This window comes from Euphorbia lathyris, chromosome 9, assembly GCF_963576675.1.
Source record: "Euphorbia lathyris chromosome 9, ddEupLath1.1, whole genome shotgun sequence".
Lineage (NCBI taxonomy): Eukaryota > Viridiplantae > Streptophyta > Magnoliopsida > Malpighiales > Euphorbiaceae > Euphorbia > Euphorbia lathyris.
The window spans coordinates 39,427,615-39,454,221 of NC_088918.1; the positions used below are offsets into that span (position 1 = coordinate 39,427,615).

The window sequence follows — 26,607 nt, forward strand, 5'->3', positions numbered from 1 at the left end:
AGGTGCATTAGAGCATCTCCAAGAGACTTTTAGTGAACTCTCTATAAATAATATAAATAATTGACTCTTAGTGATTTAAAAGTGACTAAGATATATCATCTCCAACAATGCTCCTTATATTCACTCCTTATTTATTATTTTATTATTAAAATTATTATTTATTGTTATATTACCAATAGTGTGAGAAGAGAGACTTATTAATAATAAATTATTAATAAAATATGAAGTTAGGAGACACTAAAAGGTAGAGAGATGCTCTCTTTGATTTTTTATTCCCCCTCCTCAAATTTTAACTCAAAGTCAATTTAAGAGGTTGGAGATAAGACTTAGCTATTAAGATGTTGGCTGATCTGATACGGTAGGTTTATTTTTTGGGTCAGTCCATTTCCATTCCACGCGGTCTTTACGATCTATCAAAGAAAATGGAATGAAAATCAGAATTAAACGATTATTATTTTAATATAAATTGAGCTTTATTTCTTCCTACATTTCCATTTCAATCATATACTCATTCTGCATTTCCCTTTTCTTATCATCCAAATATACCTTTCTTCATCATCACCATGTGGGTGGAGATCCTCTGCGGTCTAATCGTGTACAAGTTGTTCCGTCGTTTCTTCTCCGACGCAGACGATCTTTTGCAGATCGAAACCTCCGATACCAGCGCGCTTTTCACGGTTTCTAATAGGTTTCATTTATGAATTTTCTTTTCCACCAGAAGTTTCTATATCTCTTCATTTTCCTTGAGTTTTCTCTCTAACTATGAGCATTCAACTGCTTTAACGTATAATCTAATTCAGTTGCAGTAGTTGATTCAGAAAATTGCAAGATAATTTAATTATGTTGCTCTCCTCCTGTTTGGAAGCTGAGATTAAACAATTCCCTCTATATACCCAAACTCTGTGGACGTTTATCCTAACAAAATAGTTAGTCGAGCTCGTGTTAAATATAATTTCATGCAATTCTTCTTTTTGTCCGTAATTAATCGGGATAAAATAATTTGTCTCTCTTATTTACATTTTTTTAGAAGTTTTCGATTGACTTTGGCGTGTTATATTTGCGTCTGCGTTGCGGATTGCTGCTGATGTGCATCTTGTGTTTTCTGTTAGACTTGAGAAGCTTTCCGGAGGAAAGGTTTATGTGGGACTTCGAATTCCAGATGCTGATACCGGTTCACGACAGGATGTCGACATGGTGCTTGTTACCAGAGGGTAAGTACTTCACATTTTTGAATTTTCAGCCTGTTGATTCGGTTTTCTTATATGAATTGCTTTTGAGAAAATGTAGGAAAGTAGTGCGAGTAGATTATCGTTTGTGCTTTTGTAGGTTAATGGACTAACAAAAATGAAACATGAATGTGTTCCTCAACTTCATGAACGATTTGTCTTATCCATTGTATCAAAAGTGTGACTAACAACATTCTCTATGCTCATGTTTATGGATCTCTGCAGGGAAACAGTTGTGGTTTCTGTCAAAAATCTCTCCGGTTTAGTATCAATTAGAGGGGATGGAAGCTGGGTATGTGAAGGTAAACACAAGGCAGAGCCTCATCCTGATCCAGTTAAGTCAATTCAAATCTTTGCTTTCTCAGGGAATTAATTTAGCTTTACTTTACTGCTTCAAGGACTCTTGGAAATATCTACTAGTTTTATGAAACTTTGGCTTGGAGTTAATGTTCATATTTATGGCCATAAAGTAAAATCATATAATGGTATTTGCTGCATTTTTTTTTTGTTTTATATGACTACATTTGTTGTCTGCTGGAAGTGTAAATCTCCCTTGTACTGTATCTTTTAGACTATCCAGAATTTCTGAAAATTATTTGATATTTTATAGTTTTCTTGTGTACTCTCTTGGTTGGAACCCCTATGCCCTTTATTGTGATTGTATTGGAAACTAATCAGCTTAGACACTCTTCATTTTACTAACATGCTTACAGATGATAGAAATTTGTTTATAGTTGTATTTGAACATGAACTGACATCTTACATATATTCAAGCAGTAATAGTGGTATAGAAAGTAGTGATTTGACAAGCAAAACATGTATTGTTTCAATTACAGCCATACAGGTAACTAGGAAGGACTCTGGCTGCTCTGCCGTTTTGTAAAAGGTTACTTAGACACAGGCTCCAAATGTTATTTCCCGCAGAAGAATTAGGGTTTCTAGCTCCTATGCTTTTCCCCACAGAAGAATTTGGGTTTCTAGCTCATAATATTAGTTATTCCTCATAGAAGGATTAGGTTTTCTACAATATTGCACCAAAACACTAACTCAAAACTGATGAAAACAATCCTAGAAGTGCATTAAAGACAGTTAGCCTAATATATTTGCATATCAGCCTATATTTCTATTTTTACTGTGTAGCATAACTGCATAAGTTAGAAACCTGCATGGCTGAAATTGGGAACATGAAAAAAGTTGGCATATGAATTGTTTCTTCATTGTCTGCATTTTGATTAAAAACAAGCAAAATTTGGCTCGAGCATCAGCAAGAATGTATGCTTACAGTAATTCCATTTTAAGACATGTTCTCTATTCTATTTCTGTTCCCTTAGGAAGTTAATTTTGATGTTTTTCGTTTCACTCAAAAATTGTTTCATGACTATTTATTTTACTTAATTAGTTCATGGTCCTTCTTTGATGTCTATAACAAAGAGGGATTCTGGTGTGAGTATGCACTGTTTTCCTTCAGTCACCAGGTATCTGATGATCCTTTGATATTTTTCAGGTGGAGGAGGTAAAGAAACAAACTTCAGTTCTTGAATCATACCTTGAACAAAGGGGAGTTGCCCTACCAGAAGGATATTTGTCTTACAAAGTTGTGCTTCCCAATCCAAAGTTCTGGTGTGTTGAATCTTTATAATTATTCATATATTAAAATTTATATAGTTTATAATTGCAACTGAAGTAATGATAATACTGCACTCAATTCCAGATCCACACCTGCGGATCTCTGTCCTTCAAAGCACATTCTATTTTTTATATGCATTTTTTTTTCATCCTTCACTTTCACAATAAAATAGTAAATAAAAAGAACCTTTTCAATGTCCAACTTGTTTTAGCATAACAAAGTTTAGTAGTCCCTCGACTGATATTTGTTACCCCTTCTAAGAGATGAAATCAAGAGAAAATTATGGCCATGCTACATTACCTACATTTTGAGGCTATAATGCTCCTGAGAACCATGCTGGAAGAAATTTAGAAAAGCCTCAAGTATGAAGACTATAGAGCAACTACAAACCATCAGTGTAAATGATAGGGAAACAAATTGTACAACAGTGCAATTTAGCAAGCTAGTTCAATTGTTACTGAAATTCTTATTCTGTTCCAAGGACTACATTGTTTTAGTCTGAGAAACGCATGCATTGGATGTTGTTGTGGACTTGGTGTATATATTCTAAGTGATAAGTTGTCTGATATTTCTGTTATTCTTCCAGGACCATCCATCCCAACGATTTCCCATCTGAGGTTATTACCTATGATCAATGGGTACAACTGAAACCAGAAACCAAAAATATGTTTTCTGGTTGGATTAAGGGTGCTTTTCGTAGTGGGAAGAAAGATATGCAGGAATCTATACATGAGAAGCTTAACTTTGTTCTTGGGACAGCTCCAATGTGGGATAGGTTTGTTTCTATATGCCTTAGATGTTGATGTTGAAGTTCTCAAGGTCTGAGTGCATTTATTCTGCTTCTTATTTGATCAGGTTTTGTGTGGTTCCGCTCTTTGATATTTATTTCATTTGCAAAGGAATGCCCTTATGTAGTATGGGTTATAGGAATATAAAATTCATCTCAAATGAATAAACTTAGTATTTTTGAAAGCAATAAACTTAGTATTTAATATAGTGTAGAATTTAATTGAACTTGTTATGATCATTATCTTTTCAGAAATATTATTTTAGATCTATTTTTTCCTTTCTACTTTCATTGTGCCTAGTTCCTATATCAATATGTCTATTTTTATGTGTGATTTATGTGCTGATTCATAAGAGAGCGCTTCTTAGCTTCCAATGGTTGCAAATTTCGTAAGAATGAACTATTGTTAATTCATTATCAACTGTATTTTCTCGATTTTCATTTTTGAAGTGAGCAAGAGGGTGAGTCCTTAACTTTGAATGCTTCAATCAATTCCTTTTTTAAAGTTTCAGTGGGCTTGTACAGTTATGAGATTCTGCAAATGGTGATACCGTAAATTTGTTGAACTTCACGGTGGTATGGTGTCATATATTAGAAGGCTCCACCGTCCCAGCGTTTACACGGAATTAAGTTATTATTTTTATTCCTATTGAGTTTGCTGCCATAATAAGCAGCTCTTGCATGAATTGAATTCTGCCTTTTAAAGGAAGATCATTAAAAATTATTAGTTGAAAATTCAATTAAACCCTATAAGATTGTAGAGTTGTCTCTCAATGATCTCCAACCTAATTCTCACACAATAGGTTAAGGTAGAAGAACACTAAAGAAACCTGTCCTAGGACATATTCAGGTCCGGGGACCTATAACAAGATCCCAAACCCGTGTTCGTAACATAGTTGATCCAGGAACAGGGCAGGCAATGGTGGGACAGATTGTTTGTGGAACCTACCAAAATAAGTGATGAATCTGGATCAGGGTTGTGGATATGACACAACTTTGAATTAGTTCCTAGTCTTCTAGTCTAGTGGAGTAACTTTAATTTCCAACTTGTTTATTCTTCCTTGCGATTCTTGTCAGCATTGGAAATTGTGCTGTTGTTGCTTGAGAGCACAATTTGATTGTGTGATTTTGTCCAGGTTGGAGCTTAAAGGTAGCAAATATATCCTGGGAGAATTTGTCGAGTTTAAAGGGAAGCAAGAAGATGTTGCAGCTTTGAGAAACATCAAGAGATCAAAAGTTGGTCGTCTTGAAGTCCAAAAGACAAGCATGCTTGGTTTCGGTAACTGCTCAAAACTTGTTTCACTTTGCCCGTGTGATAGTTTTAGACTTAGTTGTAGTTTTCACTTGGAGAATTAGATGGTGAGTGCATGTTTAACCTTTCTTAGAGGGTGTACAGAATAATTGTGATTGGATACTTAGGGTGATAATTTTTTATTTTTCTTAGGGGCAATTTGTATTGTTGTACTTATCAAATAAGAATTGCATGACTAAATGCAGCTCCTTCAAGGCTTCAAGTATTGTATTCTCCTCGGGACTATCGAAGTGAGGGCAGTTCGGGTTCTGAGTGGAAAGAAGCATCTGTAAGGTCAAGTACTGAGGTTGTATTTCAGCCAGCAAATACCAAAAAAGTCAAGAAATTCAAGCTCTCGTCTGTTACTTCCATGTCACTCAGTGCCTGAAGATGCCTGAGTATGTATCTAATCACCCATATCTCGTAGTAGTAGTGCTAAGTTTTGTTCTGTTCAGTATAAATTAAGCATATGGGGTTTTATTTACTTGGCTGATATGTGATCAATTTTGAACAAAATAAACTCAAATTATTGTTTTCAGATATTCAGGCCCAGTTAACATACAATAGAGAGGACGAGAGACAAGTAGGTAAAAAGGAGAATAGATTCTTCATTGAGAATTAAGAGAAACATGCAAACTAAGGTTGAAGTTAAAAATATACGAAAGAGAATACAAATTAAGATACAAGGTAAAATTATAAGAGAAATGAAAGATGTTGAATCAAAGATTCTCGTAAGCGAAAATCCAGTTGCCATTGCACCAATCTAGATGCTTTCTGAGTCGAGAAGCAGGATAAGCAATGAGATCTCCAGTAGTAGGGAAGTAGACATAATACTGGTCGGAGTAGGTTTCGCCAATAATGTTGCCAAACCACCATCCATCATTGTCAAAAGCATCAATGACATCACCTGAGGAAAATGATAATCCAGCAGGCTGTTTTGGAGGGAGTGGACGCACTTCATCCGAAGAAACAACCTCTATCAAAGGAATTAATGAATCCTCTTCCAGCACCAAATTCTTGTACTCAACAACGTACCTATTGTTGCATCTTTCTGGCTGTGTCAAGCATTTAATCACTCTTGCCTCATAGTACGATCCAACAAAACCTAGCTCTTTGCTGCATACTTCTACCTTCTCACCTTTCGAAAACATTCTCATTTTTTTTTTTTTTTTATGTTTTTTCCTTCGAATTTAGTAGTTTCCTGGTTTTACTTGAGAATTGTGTAGGGGTCGCACGATATATATAGGTTGCAAGAATTCAGTCCTATCCCTTTCCGGAATAGGATTATTAATTTCCTGAATAAAACAAAGGTTGCCGTTATTGCGGGTCCCCTCAAACTTGACCACTACGAAATAAATGGAAGTTACAAGTAGGAAATAATGGTTGTAACAGATTGGATCAGTAAATAAAAACCACCAAATATTAAAATTCAGTATTTAGACCATAACCTACAAAATCACTTAATTTTCTAAAAGAAAATCACTTAACTAAATAATTTATTTATTTTAAATTGTTTGATAATTGAATTTTTAACCTTTAAATTAAAAATTACTTATTTTGACAAATCAAAATATTTAATTTAATATTATCAACTAATATTTTTATATTCGGTACTATTTTTAATATTTATCAAATATTTATATTATTTAATAGTTTCGACACTTGTAATATTCAATACTTAAAATTCATTAATTAATTTTTAGTTTTATTAAATACCTTATTTATAATATTTATCAAACGAACAGCTACTTTATCTAATATTTTCAGTATTTATCTTTGAAAAAAGTATATTTTCAGTATTTGTAATGTAAATTCTATTTATTTTTTTCGCATTTATTTTTCAGTCTTTCTTTAAAAAATCGATTCCATATTAACATTTTCAAACTGACGAATTATGAATACCGTTGGCCGCGCGCAACGCCTTCAAATCTATATATCTATAAAAGCACAACTCTAAATGAGATTCTATAAAATTTTACATCATCTTACATGTCACTTTATCAAAATTCCTACTTTACTTTATAAGTATAATATATATATATTTTTTTTGGTAGGAATAGGAAAGGAAAAACAAACAGACAAAACCTAACCCGGGATCAGTTTAGGAAGGCTGCCCCCAACCCTATCCTCTAGGAGGGTAGACAAAAGAAAAGGTGGAGGAACAGAAAGGGTAGAAACACTTAAAAAACCAAAAATTGAATTAAACTATAATTAAAATTAAATATTATATTTACGGGTGTCTTCTATGCTTACTTTGTTTTTGACAAAGTAAGCTTTACTTTGTTTTTTCCACCATTGGATAAGCTTACTTTGTCAAAGTCCATCACCATACTATGGTGGAAAAAACAAAGTAAGCATAGCCTAACTCATATTTACGATACAAAAGAATTACAATATAGGTTAAACAAAAATTGAAATACAATTAAAATTAAACATTATATCTACGATACAAAAGAATTACAATCTATGTTAAAATGGAAGCAACATCAATATATTATTCTATAAACTATTACAATCAATACTTTTCTAATGTTGCATATGAAGAAACTTTATCAATTCAATATGTTATATATAAAAAAATAAAATTCGTAAGAATTAGTCACAAATTCATCTTGATGATAATTATTTTGGTTGATGGAATTTCATGATCGCCAAGTATTCGAATTCAATTATTCATTTTGCTATAATAACCCAATATATCTAATTGAATCAGTTTAAGATGATGATTTCTCCTATTTTCATCTCGTAATATCTCATCAAGACATTCGATCAATTTGTTCTTCATTCTTTCACTATATAGAATATCAGTCATACTCGCAGATATCACTTATTTGACTTCATTAATATTTTCTAATAATTATATATTCTTGAATTTTGTAAGTAAGAAAAACAAACAAAAGAATTGAAAAAAAAATGAAGGGACGAAAAAGATAATTAGGAGAGAACCATCTTCCTCTCGGGTTTTTTTTTTTTTAAATAAGAGAGAATGTCGAGACATAAGCGTATAAAGAGGAGAGTGAAAATATTTTTTACCCATTAATTAAACATTTTTTTTTCTTAATGAAGTATTAAGTCCATAAATTAATTTTAGTTAAATAGAATTAAATCGCAATTGTAACCACTCAGTACAAAAAAAACGTTTTATAATTAATATATGAAAATAATTATATTAATTAGAATAATTATGCTCAACATTTGAGAATTTGAAGAGATTCAAATAATAATATTTTCTTAATTAATATTTTTCAATAATTTGTCCTATGATCATATTTCATTTTCATCTGTTAAAAACTCTTGAAATACTAACAATTTTGTACGAACCATAATATAATAGTTAAAAATTATATAAGCCAATGTTGCAAAAGCAATTATCTCAATATCCATAATTAATGTACATTTTTAGGATTTTGAGCATCAAAATTTATTTTTATTTACCTTGATTTTGAATTCGTATCTAGCATAATCCACATTCTTCAAGAATAAACATCTTATCAAGCGTATTAGACGCTTACAATCTCCTTGTCTAGAAAATTGGGAAAAAAATAACTTCTTGATAATAATAATAATATAACATAATTTATATTGAAATAAACTTCATTGTAAGTATAATATTCCAATATCTCTTTAATATTTTATTTAATATGTCTCAAACTTCAATGAACAACTATCGTGTGAAACTTTATATCTATTTGTATCAAAATGCATAAAAATAAAAAATACAATCCATATCAATTAGCTAAACTTAAACTACAAAAATGAGTGGATTTCAACATGTTTCGAATTAGAAAAATTAATCTAATTTCAATTAAAACTAAAAATTGAGTTCATAAAAAGCCGAAAATCTAAATTTTAGTTAGAGTTAACAATCAAACGATAACACCTAGGAACATATACTAAAAAAGAATGCAAATATACAAAATCTTTATTTTAGTCATTTTGAAAAATAAATAAATAAAAAAGAAAACATTGATAAGGTAGCGAGAGGTATGGAATCTGGATAACGACAGAAATGGAATTTCATCTCTGAAAGATGAAACTATAACAACAATTGTTTAATAAAAATAAAATAACAGCACAATTGAGAAAACCAAAAATTGAGTTCATATAAAGCCGAAAATCTAAATTTTAGTTAAGAGTTAGCAATCGAAACGATAACACCTAGCAACATATACTAAAAAAGAATATAAATTTACAAAATCTTTATTTTAGTCATTTTGAAAAAAAAAGACAAATAAAAAAGAAAACATGGATAAGGTAGCGAGAGGTATGGAACCTGGGTAACGACAGAAATGAAATTTCATCCATGAAAAATGAAACTATAACAACTATTGTTTAATAAAAAGAAAACAACAACACAATTAAGAACAAAAACAACTACAACATATGAAAAAAAATCGAATAATTACCTTGAGAAACATAAGAATTTCTTGTAATTTTTGACACTTTTGTGTTTTCCGATTTTAGTTGTTCATGCATCCTCTATTTCTGTCGGATTTCTTCAATTGAAGCTATCAGTTTGGAAAAAAAAAAGACAAATAAAAAAGAAAAAATATGGATAAGATAGCGAGAGGTATAGAACCTGGGTAACAACAAAAATGATTCTGAAAGATGAAACTATAACAACTATTGTTTAATAAAAATAAAACAACAACATAATTGAGAACAAAATAACTACAACATATGAAAAAAATCGAATATTTACCTTAAGAAATATAATACTATCTATCGTGACCGATGAATATAATGGTAGAATACTATCTACCATGCTTTATATAGAAGTTTATTTGTGACTTTTGGATTTCCTTTGCTTTGTGTTTTTTCATCTTCCCGTAACTCTTGCTTTCTTTTATTATTTTAATTAATAGGCTAGTAATCATTTAATATATTATAAATATAAATTTGTTATTTTTAATTAATTAAATATTTATTTTTAATTAATTAAATATTTTTTAATCTGATTTTTTACTACATTGACAACTCATCAAAAAGACCTCTAAAACACTTCTTCTCATTTCTCTCTGCTTCCATAATTATATATAGTATAGATATTAATCTGTAATTAATAGCATTAAAGCTGGATGGTTACGATGTTCTAAAAAAATGTTTGGTGGTTACTACAAATTTTTATCTCATTAATAGAATTAAATAGAATGAATTTTCATTATTAATTATGTAAAATGTTTTAGGGGTTATACATAATCAAAAATATTAAAATAGTATAATGTTGATAATTATATGGTATAAAAATGACTATGATTAAATGTATTATCTATCTATACTAAATATAAAATTAAAATGAATATTTAATTTGCACAATTAAAAAATTTAGAATTTTATTTATTAAAACTAAAATAAATGTGAAGTATTAAATATATTATGCAATGCACTAATCTAATTAAACTATAAAATTTATCTAATCATCCATTATTAATTTTTTAAATGATAACGTAGTTTTATAACTCGTTCATCATATAACATCTAAGAAATTGACACTTCATCTTAAAAAATGACATGTTATTGTAATGTAATTTTTTAAATTTTTGTTTTATTCTAAAAACTGTTTTTAAGTTAATTTTATTAATTTACAATTTATACCTTAAAAGTCAAATGGTTACTAGAAAATTAAATCTTATTAATTTTTTTTGAAAGAATTAATCAATTAATCAAGGAATCAAATCGGAACAAATGGTGTCCTGCAGCCAAGACGGTGCAGTAAAAGCAATAAACTCGCTAGTATTGGAAAGGGCATGACGTGCAACGACATGGGCATCCCTATTCGCTAGACGCGGGACATAAGACACTTTAAAATCGTGCATGGACTCAAGAATAACTTTACAATCCTGTATAATAAAACCATAATCTGACATGTCGGAACAAGAAGATTAAATTTTTATAAAGTGAATTAATTCAAGAAAAAAATATTTCAACAGCCTACTTATAAGAATGATTTAAGTTTTGTGTATCCCTAAAGCATATGATTAAGTTGCCCTTTTTTTTTTTTTTTTATCATAATGCCCCCTAGGCGTGAGCATATTGCATATTCACCCTATTGGACCTCTTCTTCATTATTAGATGTGACACCAATAGTGACCACATTAGATGAGCTTTTCCTATTTTTAGCTGTGGGAATGAATAGGGGCTTATATCTAAGCATTATGAGAAATTTTGAAGGTACTCTAATTTTTTTTAAAAAAACTTGGGCTTTTCTTTGGCTTTGGGCTTCATGGGTCTTTTATCGTGATACTACATTTTTTTTTATTTATTTAATTTTAGTAATTTTTCGTTTGTTGGAATTTTTTTTTATTTTTCTTTTATTTCTTGGTAAATTGAAGAAATGGAAGAAGTTGAAGTTACTAGGCATAGGCATGCATGAAGAAATGGAGTTGGAAGGTTGACAGTTGATGGGCACAATTTGTTTTCAATGTATCTCTGCCACTTTTTTTTACAATTAATCCTAACATTTATATGTATAATTTTTAAGTGATTCACCGCCTCCCTCCCCAGCATGTTGAATCAAAAAGATTTTGATGATTACAAACAATAAAGTACCATTCATTATAGAAAAATGTTTTATACAAAAGACTACTCAATTCATATGGACAATACCTTTGATATTATTTTAAGTATAAACAATTTTCAAATTATACTACTTCAAATATATAAAGTATTTTAAATAAGACATCATATTTATCAAAGAAGAATCATTTAGAGTGATCATCAGTAGAAGTAGTCAAAGTAAAACCTACAACACATGTAAACAATACATATCAATAAACAATATATGTCAATAAATAATACAATAGCTTAACATAGCATATCAATTAAATCATACATATCAATAAACAATATATGCCAATAAACAATGCATATCACTAAACATAGCATATCAATTAAACAATACATATCAGTAAACATAGCATATCAAATAAACAATACATATCACTAAACATAATATATTAAATAAACAATATATCAATAAATATATATATACTAAAAAGTTTGAAACACTTGCATGGTTTAGTCATCGCAAAATCTATTTTTCAATGGTTGTCCACGATATTGAGATTCTATCTAACTTCGATGAAGAATACATGGTGGGTTCCACTGCAAGACACAACGTAAAATATTCCATTAGGATTTGATGCATCACATTTTGTCTCATCTAGTTCTATATAAACAACAGTAGAAGGCATTAGTCATACGTCTATATAGACAACTCAAAAAAGAAATTATATGCATGTAATAGAGAGAAAGCGAGTAAGTTGAGAGAAAGTGAGAGTGACAAAAGAGGAAAGTAGTGAACTTACACAATTCAAATGAAGAACTTTCTGGCTACACCTTTTTTAAGGTTCGACATGAAAGCTTGTTCTTCAAAGGCGATCGCTTTCTTTTCTCTAAACATCCAGTGCCTTCATTTTCTACTTTTGGGTTTTGATTTTTTTTGCACACTATCTCTATAAATGTTTTTTAGGGTTTGGTCGATTTTTAAGCAATTTTTTTTTATCTAGAATGAGAATGTAAAAGAGGGAAAGAAGAACAATAATCATAGTTAGAAAGAGAAATTGTTTCAGTTGAAACCACTACAAGAAAACTTGGGGACATATATGGAAATTTGTACCTTTTCTATTTGGAAGGAAAACTCATTTAAAGGTATTTTAGCAATGTTATAAAACTTAGATTAGATTGGCCAATTCGACCGGTTGAACCAGGAACTAGACCTGTTCACAAACCTGATGGCCCGCCCAGCCCGTCCAAGTCCATAGACAATGGGACGGGCTTGGTCAAGCTAGATTTTTATTTAGCCCGGCCCGGCCCAAGCCCGAACATACCCATTAATTTATGGGTTGGGCTTGGGATCTATTATAAAAGCCCGTTTCAGCCCGGCCCGCAACATACGTATTGATATTTTATTTATATATTATTACACTCTATAAGTTTTTTTCTTTTATAAAAATTACACTTTATAAGTTAGGATTTATATGATTGTATTTTATTAATAAAGCTTAGATATAAAACATTTATAAAAAAAAGCTCAAACATAAAACAGTAGTGGCCTAACATCTCTTATAAAACTGATTAATAACCATTTATAAAATTTATTCATATTTAATTTTATCAATAATATATAATAAACGTAAAACATATTTTAACTTAGTCTAATATCTCATCTCTTTCTTTTCTAACATTGTCAGCCGCCTCCCTACCTTTCAGATCATCTTCAAATTTGCAGCTCAATTAATATTTTTAATTTACAGCTTCTTTTATAGTATTGTTAATTTATTTAAGTGGAAATGATTGAGATTTATATATATGAAAAAATTAGTATGGGCGGGCCTGGGCTGGGCCTGGGATTAAGGTTCTCTAATCCAGCCCAACCCGGTCCGAGCCCGATGATTATTTAATACGGGTTGGGCTGGGTTTGGGTAGGAGTTTTTGTTCATAAGCCCGGTGAGCCCGGCCCGAGCCCACCCGGCCCAACCCATGAACAGGTCTACCAGGAACTAGCCAGGTTATCGGTCTGAGTGTAACTGGCTTCTTTGGATGCGCAATAGACCGGCATGAACTAGGGCTAAACTGGGAATCGGTGAAACCCTAAGTTTTTTTAAAAAAAAATTACCCCTATAAGGTTGTATATTTTTTTAAGTTGTACACCAAAATGTGAAAATTGTGCAAAAGTTGTACACCACGTATAATTTATCTCTCATTTGTAGGAGTTGGCTGGCGGAGGATCCGGGGCGGTGCCACACGGGGCTTTGGCCTGGCTCCGACTTGGGCCTGTTACATTTGGTATCAGAGCCTAAACCGAGCAAAGGCTTTGTGAAGTGGGTGGTTGGGCTTTAACTAAGCAAACTCTTTGTAAGGTGGACGATCGAGCTTAACTAAGTGAGTTATTCGTGGTGTGAGCATGAGAGCTCTAACTAAATGAGTTAAATGAGTTCTTTGTGGTGTGAGCGAGTAGTGCTTTAACTAAGTAAGTACTTTGCGACGTGGGCAAGCGATATCAAAATTTCCCCAATGATTTGATGGAAGAAAAATTTTATGATGCTTTTTTCCGAGATTATTTTGTGATGTTTTTCGAATTATGGGAAGTACATCTGTTTTTTCCAACTCAAGCTAAAGCGACATCGTTCTGACTTGGATAGAGGCAAACGAAATCTTAAGCATAACCCATATGGCTTAGAGTTTATTTTTGAAATTCCCAGTAATCATAAGCTGACTTGCTCCACGTCAAAACATAATGTAAATTAGCTTTGATAGAAAATATTAAAATGAAGAAAAAAGAAAAAATCAACTCAATCTACTGCTATTGGAATGCTTAAGGTATATTCAATGAAGATTGCAAATTACAACTTAAATCAATCAAGAACAAAAGCTTGCTTATACATGAGGAAAGCAATAACAAACTCTCTAACAAAATAACTGTCAAGGTAGAGATTGTATCTGTTGTGTCTGTAGTAGAATAGTTATTGTATGATAGGATAGGATTGTGGAACTAGATGATCAATGTCAACAGTCCCCCCTCAAGATGAGATTTTTGGAATTGGAAATAATCTCATCTTGGACAAAGAAGGTGTGATTTGGTTGGAAGCAAGTGTTTTTGTGAATATGTCTGCTATTTGTGAATGAGTAGAAACATGTGTAAGTGTAATGAGGCCTTTGTCAACACAATGTCGAGCAAAATGACAATCAATTTCGATGTGTTTGGTATTTTCGTGGAATACAGGGTTTTTAGCAATTGCTATTGCGGATTGATTATCACAAGACAATTGTATTGGAAAGGGTATGGTGATATGGAAATCTTTGAGTAAGTAAGTTATCCATTGTAACTCACAGCAAGTAGATGCTATACTTCTGTATTATGCCTCTGCGGAAGATCTACTAACAGTGGACTGTTTCTTAGTTTTCCATGAAATGAGGCAATCTCCAAGAAAAATGCAGTAACCAGTGAGTGACTTTCTTGTGGATTTACAGCCTCCCCAATTAGCATCACAAAAGCCATAGAGGGAAATAGCAGAAGCAGGTTCTGCATTATAAAACAAACCATAGGATAGTGTTCCTTTAAGGTACTTAAGCACATGAAGTGCTGCATTCATATGGTGATGAAGAGGAGTTTGCATATACTGACTCAGTTGTTGAGTGTAGTAAGTTATATCAGGTCTTGAAAAATCCAAATATAACAATCTCCCAACAATTCTTTTGTAATGTTCAGGTTCTTCACACACTTCTCCAAGATCTGTGAGTATGATTCCAGAAGGAAAAGGACTAGAAACAGGTTTTGCTTGAGTCAGACCAGCATCTGCAATTAAGTCAAGAATGTATTTGCACTGAGACAATAACATCCCTGTAGCTGATCTTGCAATTTCGATTCCCAGGAAATATTTCACTGGACCAATGTCTTTGATGGTAAAGAGTTTATGTAAGTAGTCTTTGACAGATTGAACCTGAGCTAAATCAGTACTGCCAATTAGAATATCATCGACATATATCAGGACAGCTAGAAAATTGGATGCATTATTCTTCAAAAATAAACAATGATCATTGTCAGAACGATGAAAACCAAAAGCAAGAAGCCTGGTTGAAAGTTCTTTATGCCATTGCCTCCCAGCCTGTATTAAGCCATAAAGTGATTTTACTAGCTTGCACACCTGACCTTTCTCTGCTTTTGTATAACCCGGAGGAGGTAATAAGTAAAGTTCTTCATCAACTGTGCCATGTAGATAGGCATTATTCACATCGATTTGATGAATATGCCAATTGTGAAGGGTACCAATGGCTAAGAAAAGTCTCACAATGACTACCCTGGCAACTGGACTGAAGGATTCATGAAAATCAAGTCCATGAATTTGATTGTACCCCTTAGCCACAAGTCTGGCTTTAAATATGTCAACCTCACCAGAAGGTTTGTATTTTATTCGAAAAACCCAAAGAGAAGCAATAGGCCGTTTCCCTTTAGGAAGATCAGTAATTGTCCATGTATTGTTTGCTTCTAAAGCATTAAGCTCCTAATTCATTGCATCTACCCAAGCAGGTATAGTAGCTGCTTCAGCATAATTTTTGGGTTCCTTTACTTGAGAAATCTGAGTTGTAAAAGCATGATGATCATGTGAAAATGAAAATTGTACCATGTTTGAATTTGTATTACTGACAAAATCACTAAGCCAGGAAGGAGGATGAACAATTCGATTGGATTTTTGAGTTGGAACAGGTACAATTGGATCGATGGTAGAAGTGGAAGTTTGTATTTCTGATGAAACAGATGTAATGGGATTGGAATAAGTAAAAACATGATCAGATGAAATAGAGACAGACGGTGTAGGTTCTATTTCTGAAGGAATGTGATCATGTAATGAGATAGATTCAGATATATTATCTGAAGTAGAAGGTGATGATGTGGATAAGAATGGAAATGTATTTTCATGGAAGATGACATCTCTGCTGATAACAATGGTTTTAATGGTAAGGTTGAAAACCTTATATCCTTTTCTGCCAGGAGAAAATCCAAGAAATATACTTTTATGTGCTCTAGGAGCCAATTTATCAATATTGGCCAATTCTTTATAAAAGCACAAGCACCCAAAAACATGAAAAATATCATAAGTTGCATCTTTCTTGTATAATTTCTAAAATGGTGTATCCCAATTGAGAAGCCTGGTAGGTAATACATTGATAATGGAGGCAGCCATAAGAACTGCTTCACCCCAAAACTCAGTAGGTAATCTTGCCTGTAAAGAAATTGCTCTTGCAACTTCAAGTAAATGTCTGTGCTTGCGTTCAACCACCCCATTTTGTTGAGGCGTGTATGAGCAAGTTCGCTGATGTTGGTTCCCTTCTTTTCTGAATAATTCTGAACAGGAAGAGCTTAAGAATTCACCACCATTGTCACTATGGATATCAGAAACCATAGTTTGATACTGAGTCTTAACCATCAGTAAGAATGTCTCAAGAGCTCTATAAACCTCAGATTTATGTTTCAGTAAAATAACCCATGTTACTCTGCTGTAATCATCAACTAAAGTTAGGAAAAAACGAGCTCCAGAAATAGACATAGTTCTATAAGGACCCCACACATCAACATGTAGAAGCTTAAAAGGAATAGTTGATTTTATTTCACTAGAACCAAAAGGAGGTCTGCACATTTTGGCACAAGGGCAAATTTCACACTTAGAAGAATTACATTCGATTGTAATACCAGGAATATGATTCAGAGAATTAAAAGAAGCATGCCCCAAACGAAGATGCCAAATGTCTACATTATTTGCAAAAGTACAAACAGAAAATGCTATTTCAGAACTATGTTGTTGAAACTTCTCAATGATCTGTGTGGAAAATGACGTTGCATCTAGCAGATAAAGTCCATTTGTAAGCCATGCAATAGCTAACATTTCTTTAGTTTCAAGGTCCTGCAAATAACAATAGGTTGCAGTAAACACAACTTGGATTTGAGAATGCTCCAATAAAGCTCCAACTGATAACATATTATATCTGAAATTTGGTATAAACAGAACTTTCTGCAAAACCAATTTTTCGTGTAGTTTAATTGTTCCTACAGAATCAATCATTTGAGTGGAACCATCTGGTAAAGTAACACTTTGCCTGTGTTTATTTCAGATCAAACTATCAAAACATGATTTAACAGAACACATATGAGAGGCTGCCCCACTGTCTATGATCTAACAAGATGAAAATTTATTTTCTTTAACAGGTTTCATGACAGAGTTACCTGAAAATCCAGCTAAAGCACTGAAATCATTGTTGATAGGGGATTCTGCAACAGACTTGTTATTCTTGAAAGCTTTGTACATCTCATTCATCATTTTCGTCATGCTTTTCATATCACCAGTGTTCATTTCTTCTTCAGAATCCCAACTGTCAAGCTTTGAAGAAGAAGAACTAGAACCAGTATTGTTTCCACCCTGCACATTACATGCTCTAACATTTTTCTTGCCTTTGTTCTTCTATTCTTTCCACCAATCAGGATACCCAATCAGTTTAAAGCATGAAAGTTTGTCATGTCCAGGAGCAGAACAATTTTCACAAATTTTATCAGCGTTTTCTTTCTTACTCTTCCATTTATTCTCTGCTTTGCCAGAACTGTTACTGAAATTGGCTATTTCAACAAATTGACCAGTAGAAACTTCATTTTGTTTTTCAATTCGCAAGATCATAGAGTATGCTTTATTAATGTCGGGTAATGGATCCATTAGTAAAATTTGACTTCTAACAGCATCATAATGATCATTTAATCCCATTACGAACGGAATTAATCTATCTTCTTCAGAAACATCAGCAATTCTCTTAAATGCATTGCAAGCACATGTTCTTGCAGCATTACAGTGACAAGCAGGCAAAGGTCTTAAAAGAGTGAGTTCATCCCAAAATCTTTTAAGTTTGTTGAAATAGATCATAAGAGAAAGATTACCTTGGCAAAATAGGCTGATTTCTCTTTTAATCTTATATAGCATCGGGCCATTGCTGTCACCAAATCTTCTCTTTAATTCAGACCATAATTCTTTGGAGGAAGAGATATACAGAAATCCATCAGCAACTTCTTTGGAGATTGTATTAACAATCCAAGATGAAACTAGACAATCATCTTTCTGCCATTTCTTGTATCTTGCAGAATTGACTGGGGGCATTTCTTCATCTTCAAGTACAAAATTGAGTTTTCCTTTGGCAGTTAAAACTCGAGTCATAGCATTGCTCCATGCTAGGTAATTGGTGCTTGTTAAAGCAATATTGATGAAAATCAAACCAGGATTTTCTGGAGGAGATCTGTGGCTATCAAAAATTTCACGATTTTGCTTTGGAGTTTGATTATACTCTTCATCTTCTTCATCAGAAACTTCACGATTTCTTTTTCTTCGAACCATTTTTCTCTGATATCATGAAATGCTCAAGGTATATTCAATGAAGATTGCAAATTACAATCAATCAAGAACAAAAGCTTGCTACTTATACATAAGGAAAGCAATAACAAACTCTCTAACAAAATAACTGTCAAGGTAGAGATTGTATTTGATGTGTCTGTAGTAGAATAGTTATTGTAGGATAGGATTGTGGAACTAGATGATCGATGTCAACAGCTATAACTCATCCTACCTAGACCTATCCATGGATCATACTGGGCTGAACTCGGACTGAACCTACTGAACTTTCATATATATTAGTCTAAGCCCAGTTCAGCCAATTATTAATTTAGGGGGTCTCGAACTTAAAAATAGAATTTCAAGCCTAATCTATACAAACCCATTTAAAAATATATACATAAATTTTAATTATAGAAAATAAAATTTATACTTAAAATTAAATATCTCATATATAAATTAATTATTAATATTAATAGGCGGATTGGGTGGGCCAGACCGTGCTATTTTTATCAATCCCAAACCTGTTCATAAAATAAACGGACTTTAACGGACCTAGGCCGGGCTGGACTTATGATCAATTTTCATTATCCAAGTCCGGCCCAAAAAACACGGGCCTGAGCGAGTACCCTCCAAACTATTCTTAAATGCAGTCGAAGCTATCTGTAATACATTCATGGATCGAATTAAAATCCAACCATAAACAACCCAGCCCCTATTCTAACATGGCTAGCTGGAAACAGATGTTGGCATCTAGAAGTAGTTCCATTCTATAATTTACTTTCTCCTAAATAACAAACAGATCATCACGCAACTGGCACTTCACATATTAATTCTACTCTTACACCAAGAGGCACAACATGAATTGATGATAACTTTCAAGATTTATTATTTATTTTCTGAGAAGATTAGAGCCAGGAAAGGGTAATTGTTAAATGAATTAATGATCAATTTTACTTTTCAACTTGATTAGTAAGATAAACTGTATTAGTAAGATGAAATTATTCTAATATTAAGTTAAAGTATCGATTTGACAAGGCATCTAAAGTCAAATAGTTCAAAACGATACATAAAGTCGAATAGTTCAAAACGATATATATCAGCACTACTTTAACTTTTCACATTGGTATCTAGAGTCAAATCAGTCCAAAACAATACATATAACTTTTTCATAAAAAGTATCATTTTAGACTAATTTGATTTCAAATGACTAAGTTAAGCTCTAGATTGATACACAAACTTGACTTTAGACTAAATTGAACCAACTTCAACAACCAAATTAATCCTTAATTCATTGTTAAAGAGGAGAGCTTTAGAATTAGAAAAAAAGAAGTACAAAATTGAAATATTGATGAACAATTAGAATTGAACATCAGGATGAATGAATGACATATATACTAATACTACAGAATCTGATACTTGTTTCATCAGCCTAACTTAATTAGTAGTTATCTTGAGACAAAAAAAAAAAAGAATAAAATCAAATTGATATAAAAATAATTTCAACAGTTTAATTTAGAGAGTTGATTTTACATTTCCATGTAAAACAGAAGAAGCTAAGTGTTCCAAATGTTTGATTCTATTCTTCTATTCTATTGTAGGAGAAGTTGAGTGTCAAAATCAACCATCAATTTATTTAGTTTCTTGTTGCTTATCCTCTGTTGATATACTCTTGTATCTTCAAAGCTGCAACCATAAACCATAAACTTACTCATCAGAATTTTACATTTTATAATACAAAATCAACAAGAGAATGCATTAATTAAGACTAACCAAGAAGCAGATTGAGACTGAGGCTGAGGTTGAGGCAATAGTTGGTTAGCAAGGGTAAGAGCATCTTGATTGGAAGTGATGACATTGTTAAAGCAAAGATACCTTCCATAGGAACCAACATTTTCAAATACACAAATATGTGCATCAACTATGAACCTTAAATCTACTGTCACAAACACACCATCTTCATACATTTCAGCTGCTCCTTTTAAGTATGGATTTGTAATTGTAACATCATCACTCATTATCAAACCCCCGTTTATGCTCACCATGTTTATCCCACGGTCCATAGCTAGTGCCCAAGCTGTCTTCTCTGCTACTGCCTTTGACATCCCATGCCATAACTGCATATCCATTTTCAAAATCCTTAATCAATAACATCTTCTTTTGTCATGAAAGAAAAGGAAAAGGGTTATAGTTTTTTTACCTTGAATTTCCTGCAGAAATTAATATCACTCCAATTTCTTTCATCAACATCAAGAGCCTTATCTCTATCATTACTCCATAAAAGAGCTGTAGCAGAGGAGGTGAATACTACTTTGTATATTGTATCTGTTTGTGCACATGCTTCTAACACATTATGTGCTGCTCTTACTTCTACATCTGCCATCATTTCCTGCAATAAAAAACAACATTGCTTCAACAAGAAAGAAACTAGTAATTCAATTCCATAGCACAAGAAACACAAGAAAGAATGAACATACATCATAAGTGGGCTGATCTGCTGGAGGTTCAAAGGAATAGAACAAGCCACAACATCCCTTCAATGCATCCATTATGCTTTGGAAATCAAATGGGTCTGAATAGAATACTTTTAAATTCTCCCTCTCTTCAAAATAATTCAATTTATCTGCACACACAAATTATTCCATCATCTAATTATAATTTCAAACACAAATTAAACCCTAATTCTTAAATAAGGGAATTGTGTTTCTTTTGAAGACTCGTGCTTTTTGAATTGGGTATTCTAGGGCAAAGGAAAGAAGAAATTGAAATGAAAAGGGGAAAGGGGAAAGGGGAAAGAGAGCATACCATGATTTTGGACAGAAGCATGAACAGTATAGCCTCTGTGTAAAAGGGTATGAACAAGAGAGGTGCCTAAAACACCAGAAGCATCCATTACACAAACTGTAGTTGAAGAATCATTGAAAGAAGCAGCTGGAGCCATTACAACCCAATCGAAGCCAACAAATAAAGAAAAATAGGGATTAGAAAAGGAAATGCCTAAATTAAGCAGATGATATCATGAGAGGAGGAAGAAGTATTGTATTGTATGTATAGATATATAGAAGAAGGGGAGAGAGAGCATTGATGAAAGAGTTCGGTTAGCAGATAGTTGGGGAGATGTGAGAAAGTTAATTACAAGAAAGAAAGAGATATAAAAAAAAAAAAAGAGGTGCATTTAATTTTGGTGGGTTGATTTATGGTAAGTGTTTGGTAGCAATAAGCAACTTTTATGAGTCATGCAAAGAGAAATATTGTTGCCTATTTTATTTTTATAAATTATTAAAACAAATGGACCCGTTTATTTTGAGTTTTGACGAACAAAACCCACCAATAAATCAAGAAAAAGAAAACAACATAAGTCAACCTCAACACTTTTCTATTTTATCTTATATTTTTAATAAATTACCCTTTGACCACATTAGTAAACAATATATAACATACAAAATTAATCGGGACAAGGTCACTAATGTTTGTGAGAAGTGTATAACGTATCAAATTATTTAAATTGAGTTCTAACGCTTTCAATTTACTGATATCCAAATATCTGAACTTGTCTACATGTCCAAGTCGTTTGGTAATTCATCATCATATTAACATGTAAAACAGAATGAAAGATCAGACAGGGTTAGAGTTCGGTCAACCCACTCCGTTGTCTAAGTTAGTATCTGATTCAGGATGAATTGAAGATTATGAACTAGTTGTGAGATAATAGTTAACATACCGTATCTTATGTCTATACTTATTTAGATAGAGAGTTGTTAGGTTAAGTTTTTCACTGATTAGTAATCCTTATGAATTGAGGATATTCGTGTCTCGTGAGGAATCTAAGTCCTCAGAGGAATCATTTATCCTGTAGGATTCTCGAAGGTTCCTCCATTGGAGGAAGCCAAAGCCTTTAACGACGCCCTTGGACATGCTCCTTTGCACACGGTCTTTTAGCTAGAAATGGGGGTGGTGTTGATGTCATCTGTATCACATTATTTTGCATGATATCATATGTTCTCAATCCCTCTTTGACTTTTTAGACATTCTTTCAACATTTTGTACTTTAAGGATATAAAAGCTATCAAAGAGGACCTTTATATGAATTATCCCTTACTAATTGTACTTGAATTTGTACCTGAATAATTTCGGCTAATTTGTTCCATATGTGGCTTACATGTCTTTTTTTATTTGGTCTAGAATGTTGCGCTGACGACTTGTTTTACAAGGAAGTAATTGATTTTTTTTAATGATGAGAAGCCTTAACTACTCAGTCCTTTTGTTTTCTCACGTCTCTTCACTTTCCCACTGCGTTCATTCCTTTCTTTACGTAAGTTCACCTTATTTCTTTTTATCTTCTTTACCATATTTCGATTGTTGATGACCTATAGGCTTTTTTTTTATCTCAAGGCATTTTAATTTTCTTTCTTCATTCTTTCCTTTCGTCTGATTGGAGATCAATTGGCTTTTTTTTATTCGACAACATCTTTTCTCTTTTGCTTTCCTCTCTTTATTTTTGTTTTGCAAAAGTAGTTGATATCGTGTCTGGGTAAGTTGTTGATTCCTTTTTCCTGTTTATTTTTCTTCTTGTTTTCCTCCTTTTGTTTCATAATGGGCCGTAAGAGTTCATCGATGAGAAGGGTAAGAAATCTCTAACCATTAAGGGAAAAAGGCCTCGAGTTGAGAAAGGTGTTGTTGTTGGGGAATCAAAGAAGCCAGTAGTCCCCAACCTTCGAAATCATAAACAGCCTTCTACCTTGCATGAGCTTTCTTTGACGAAGTTGGTGTCACATCATCCAGAATTCATCCATCTAGGGGTTAGGGTTCCAACTCTTGATCATGTGATAACAAACGTTCCAGAAGGATATCTAGGCTTTTACTAGATTTTTCTGGAAAATGGGGTTAATCTACCCTTCCTTGATGGTGTATTGAATGTTCTAGAGGAGCTTGAGATATGTCATGCGCGGTTGTCACCAAACGGCTGGCTAGACCTTCTAGGTTTAGTCAAAGTATATAAAGATTTGGGCTTCGTGCTGACTGGACCTTTGTTTCGGCATCTCTGGACCCCTACCATGAGGGGTCATGATGATTATTTGTGGATCTCTAAACTTCCCACCAATATTTTGACTTTTGTTTTAGATAAGACCTCCAGTAATAAGAATTTCAAATCGTATTGGTCTTGGATATGTTTGCCGAAGGACGAAAGAGGTGAAATTTCGGAGACCTCACTCTATCGTATTGGGTTTCCAATTCGGTGTTCATGGAGCTTGGCTATGATGAAGAAAGATAGCTTTCATGAGCTAGCTCCCCTTTCTTCCGTAGAACAATGCATGTATGACTGTTTGACCAGCTTGCGTTTTACTTTCACCTAGGAGCAGTTGTTGGGTCATATGGCCGAAGACAGACCCTTCATACTTATAGACTCTGTGGGTGAAGTTCATCAAGAGGGAACAACTCAATATACCCATCTGTTTATAGGTTCGAAATGTTTTTCTTTTTTGTTGTTTTGATTGTGTTGATTCCTATGTGTGCAGGGTCTAACATGAGTAATGTATGGAAAAAATTACTAGCTCATCAACTGGCTGTGGAGAAGGAGGCTGAAGCAGAATATGGCTCTTCTGATTCACTTCCCATTGGTCTGACTATTTCACCCATTGTTTTGGGTTCGTCCAGTTCTATGGCTGCTATCCTAGCGGCGTCTCCTTCTAGTGAGTTTTGAATTCATTGTTGTTGATTCAACCATCAAAAGATTCCTTACCACTTTGTTTATTATATAACAGCTACGGCTCAGTCTGCTGAGTTCATTAGACTACATGTCGAACCTTTGGTAATTGTTCCTATTTCCTATTTTAGGCCAGTATGTTTCTCTGAAGCTCCGGTTTAACCTGCTTTGGTTATTATGCTAGATGATGATGAGGTGTTGGCTACCTTTGAAGAAGTTGCTGTCGAAACTCAAGTTGCTACGGAGGTAAATGAATTAGCTAAAGTCATAATTCCAAGCGTGGTTGAAGCTAGGGATAAAGCAAGAAGTGGTGCTAGGGCCGAAGCCGCATCTCATGATCAAATAAGACGGACTAGCAAGTTTGCGAGGAAGACAATTTAGCAAGATGTAGCATCGAAGAAAAAGGATTCTTCAAAGAAAAAATCTTCTAAGGGAGGGGCAATATCTTCCAAAGATGGAACTCAACCTACTAAAGCTACCGAAATTATGGGTCTTATACATGTATTTTGTACTAATTTGATGATAATATGCTATTATACTTGTCATGCATAAAAATATGAGGCATATTAAGCATGCGGATTTAATGAAAGACCTATCTTTTGTAATTAACCAATTAACCCTAAACTAATTAGGTTTAGGAATACACTATATATAAATTAAAACACTCTAAACCTAATTAACCTATATACACATTCGACCAACACAATCTTTGCTTAGGCAAGCAATGATTTTCAGCGGCCACTAATTGAAAGTGGAGAAGCTTTATTGGTATATTACACAATCTCTCCCGTTGTTCTTCCGTTCTTCGGCTAGCACCAGTTCTTATGTGAAGTATTTGGAAGCTTCTTGTTGTGAAAGTGAGAATATTGTGGAAGAGCTGAATATGGGCTTAACTACTGCCAACTCTAGGTGGCATAGTGCTGAAGAGTTGGCAGCTCAATATAAGGATGAGCAAGATCAAGCTGAGGCTCGAGGATATGACCTAGATGGGATTCTTTATGCTGCTCAGGTGAATTTTGTTGAAGCTAACACAAACTTTTTTGCTCAGCTTACTGAGTTTGAGGAGAATTCAAAATTTTGTATGGATGATTTGCAAGAGCCAAAGACTGTTGCCTCAAGGCTAAGGATTTTCTCTTAGAAGAAATCCGAGGATTTATCTGCTTCAGCAAAATTTGTTCGATGACTAGGGGAGGCACAAGGTCAAAGTGAGGAGAAAGCGTGAAATCAATTTTGTGAGACTTAAGCATTATCGGGTTAAGATGATGAGGATAATTAGAGAGAAATATCTCAAAGATGATTTTCAATTTTAGGCGAATGTAGAGGCTCCCAGTGATAAGGAACCCTATCCTGAATTCGACCCATCATTTCCTACTCCTGAGGGTTCCCTTGACGTGGATCTTCCCCTAGTATCTGATTCTGAATTTGATGAGGAAGAAATTCTAGCCTTGGGTCCTTAGGCTTCTCTCTTAGTCTTGGGTCCTTAAGCTTCTCTCTTTATTTGTCCTTCTTGTAACTTCATTTTTTGCATCAATTGAATGGTTTTTATAAATGAAGTTTGCATTCTTAATCATATATTTTCTTTTACAAGTGTGTATGAAGCATCCCTTGTTAACCATACGGCTCTTTTATTTGTTTTGTGTTATGGTTATTTCAGAAAGTACGTCATTTACATTGTTTTTTTAGCGAGTGTGTAGTATTGAAGAATCTTTTCGACTTAAGACCTTTGATCGAAATCCTTTTAGCATACATGGGATGACTTTTAATGTGGTTGATTAAGGAATTCTCGAACAATTTACTCAATAGTATGATTGTAAAACAATTTTATTAATTTCATGGAAGCAATCTAGATGAGTACATTTTACTATGTTTAAGTATGTAACTTAGGTCATAATAAATGAAGTACTTTTGAACTTTGTTACTAATAATATCTTCTAAATGCTATCGTATTCCAAGTTATTGGTACGGGCTTTCCATCCATTCGTGCTGGCCTATAAGTATGTGTAGTAACACACTCGGATATTTGGAACAGACCTTCCCCATCTTTGACCCATTTTTCCTAGGGATGGAAACGAGTAGGGTACCTGCGGGTAGTGTCAATTCCAAACCC

General features: G+C 33.2%; 2 protein-coding genes across 3 annotated transcripts; one reads left to right on the forward strand and one right to left on the reverse strand.

Moving 5' to 3' along the window:
- Window positions 1–398: 398 nt before the first annotated feature.
- LOC136205994 (uncharacterized) lies at window positions 399–11,415 on the forward strand. 2 transcript variants are annotated; one of them, XM_065996881.1, is made up of 8 exons: window positions 399–688; window positions 1,110–1,211; window positions 1,452–1,560; window positions 2,731–2,846; window positions 3,440–3,628; window positions 4,777–4,919; window positions 5,138–5,329; window positions 11,264–11,415. In XM_065996881.1, the coding sequence occupies exons 1-7, from the start codon at window positions 564–566 to the stop codon at window positions 5,317–5,319; spliced, it is 966 nt and encodes a 321-aa protein (XP_065852953.1). In that variant the 5' UTR covers window positions 399–563; the 3' UTR covers window positions 5,320–5,329; window positions 11,264–11,415. The 2 variants fall into 2 exon arrangements, with proteins under 2 accessions (XP_065852953.1, XP_065852954.1); XM_065996882.1 differs by lacking the exon at window positions 11,264–11,415 and adding an exon at window positions 5,471–6,262.
- Window positions 11,416–20,262: 8,847 nt separating this feature from the next.
- On the reverse strand, window positions 20,263–21,964 carry LOC136205995 (cinnamoyl-CoA reductase 1-like). Its single transcript, XM_065996883.1, has 5 exons — window positions 21,602–21,964; window positions 21,274–21,419; window positions 20,997–21,185; window positions 20,570–20,913; window positions 20,263–20,482 (listed from the first exon to the last, which is right to left on the reverse strand). Exons 1-5 carry the CDS (start codon window positions 21,735–21,737, stop codon window positions 20,389–20,391), a joined length of 909 nt encoding a protein of 302 aa, XP_065852955.1. The 5' UTR covers window positions 21,738–21,964; the 3' UTR covers window positions 20,263–20,388.
- Between the last annotated feature and the right edge of the window lie 4,643 nt (window positions 21,965–26,607).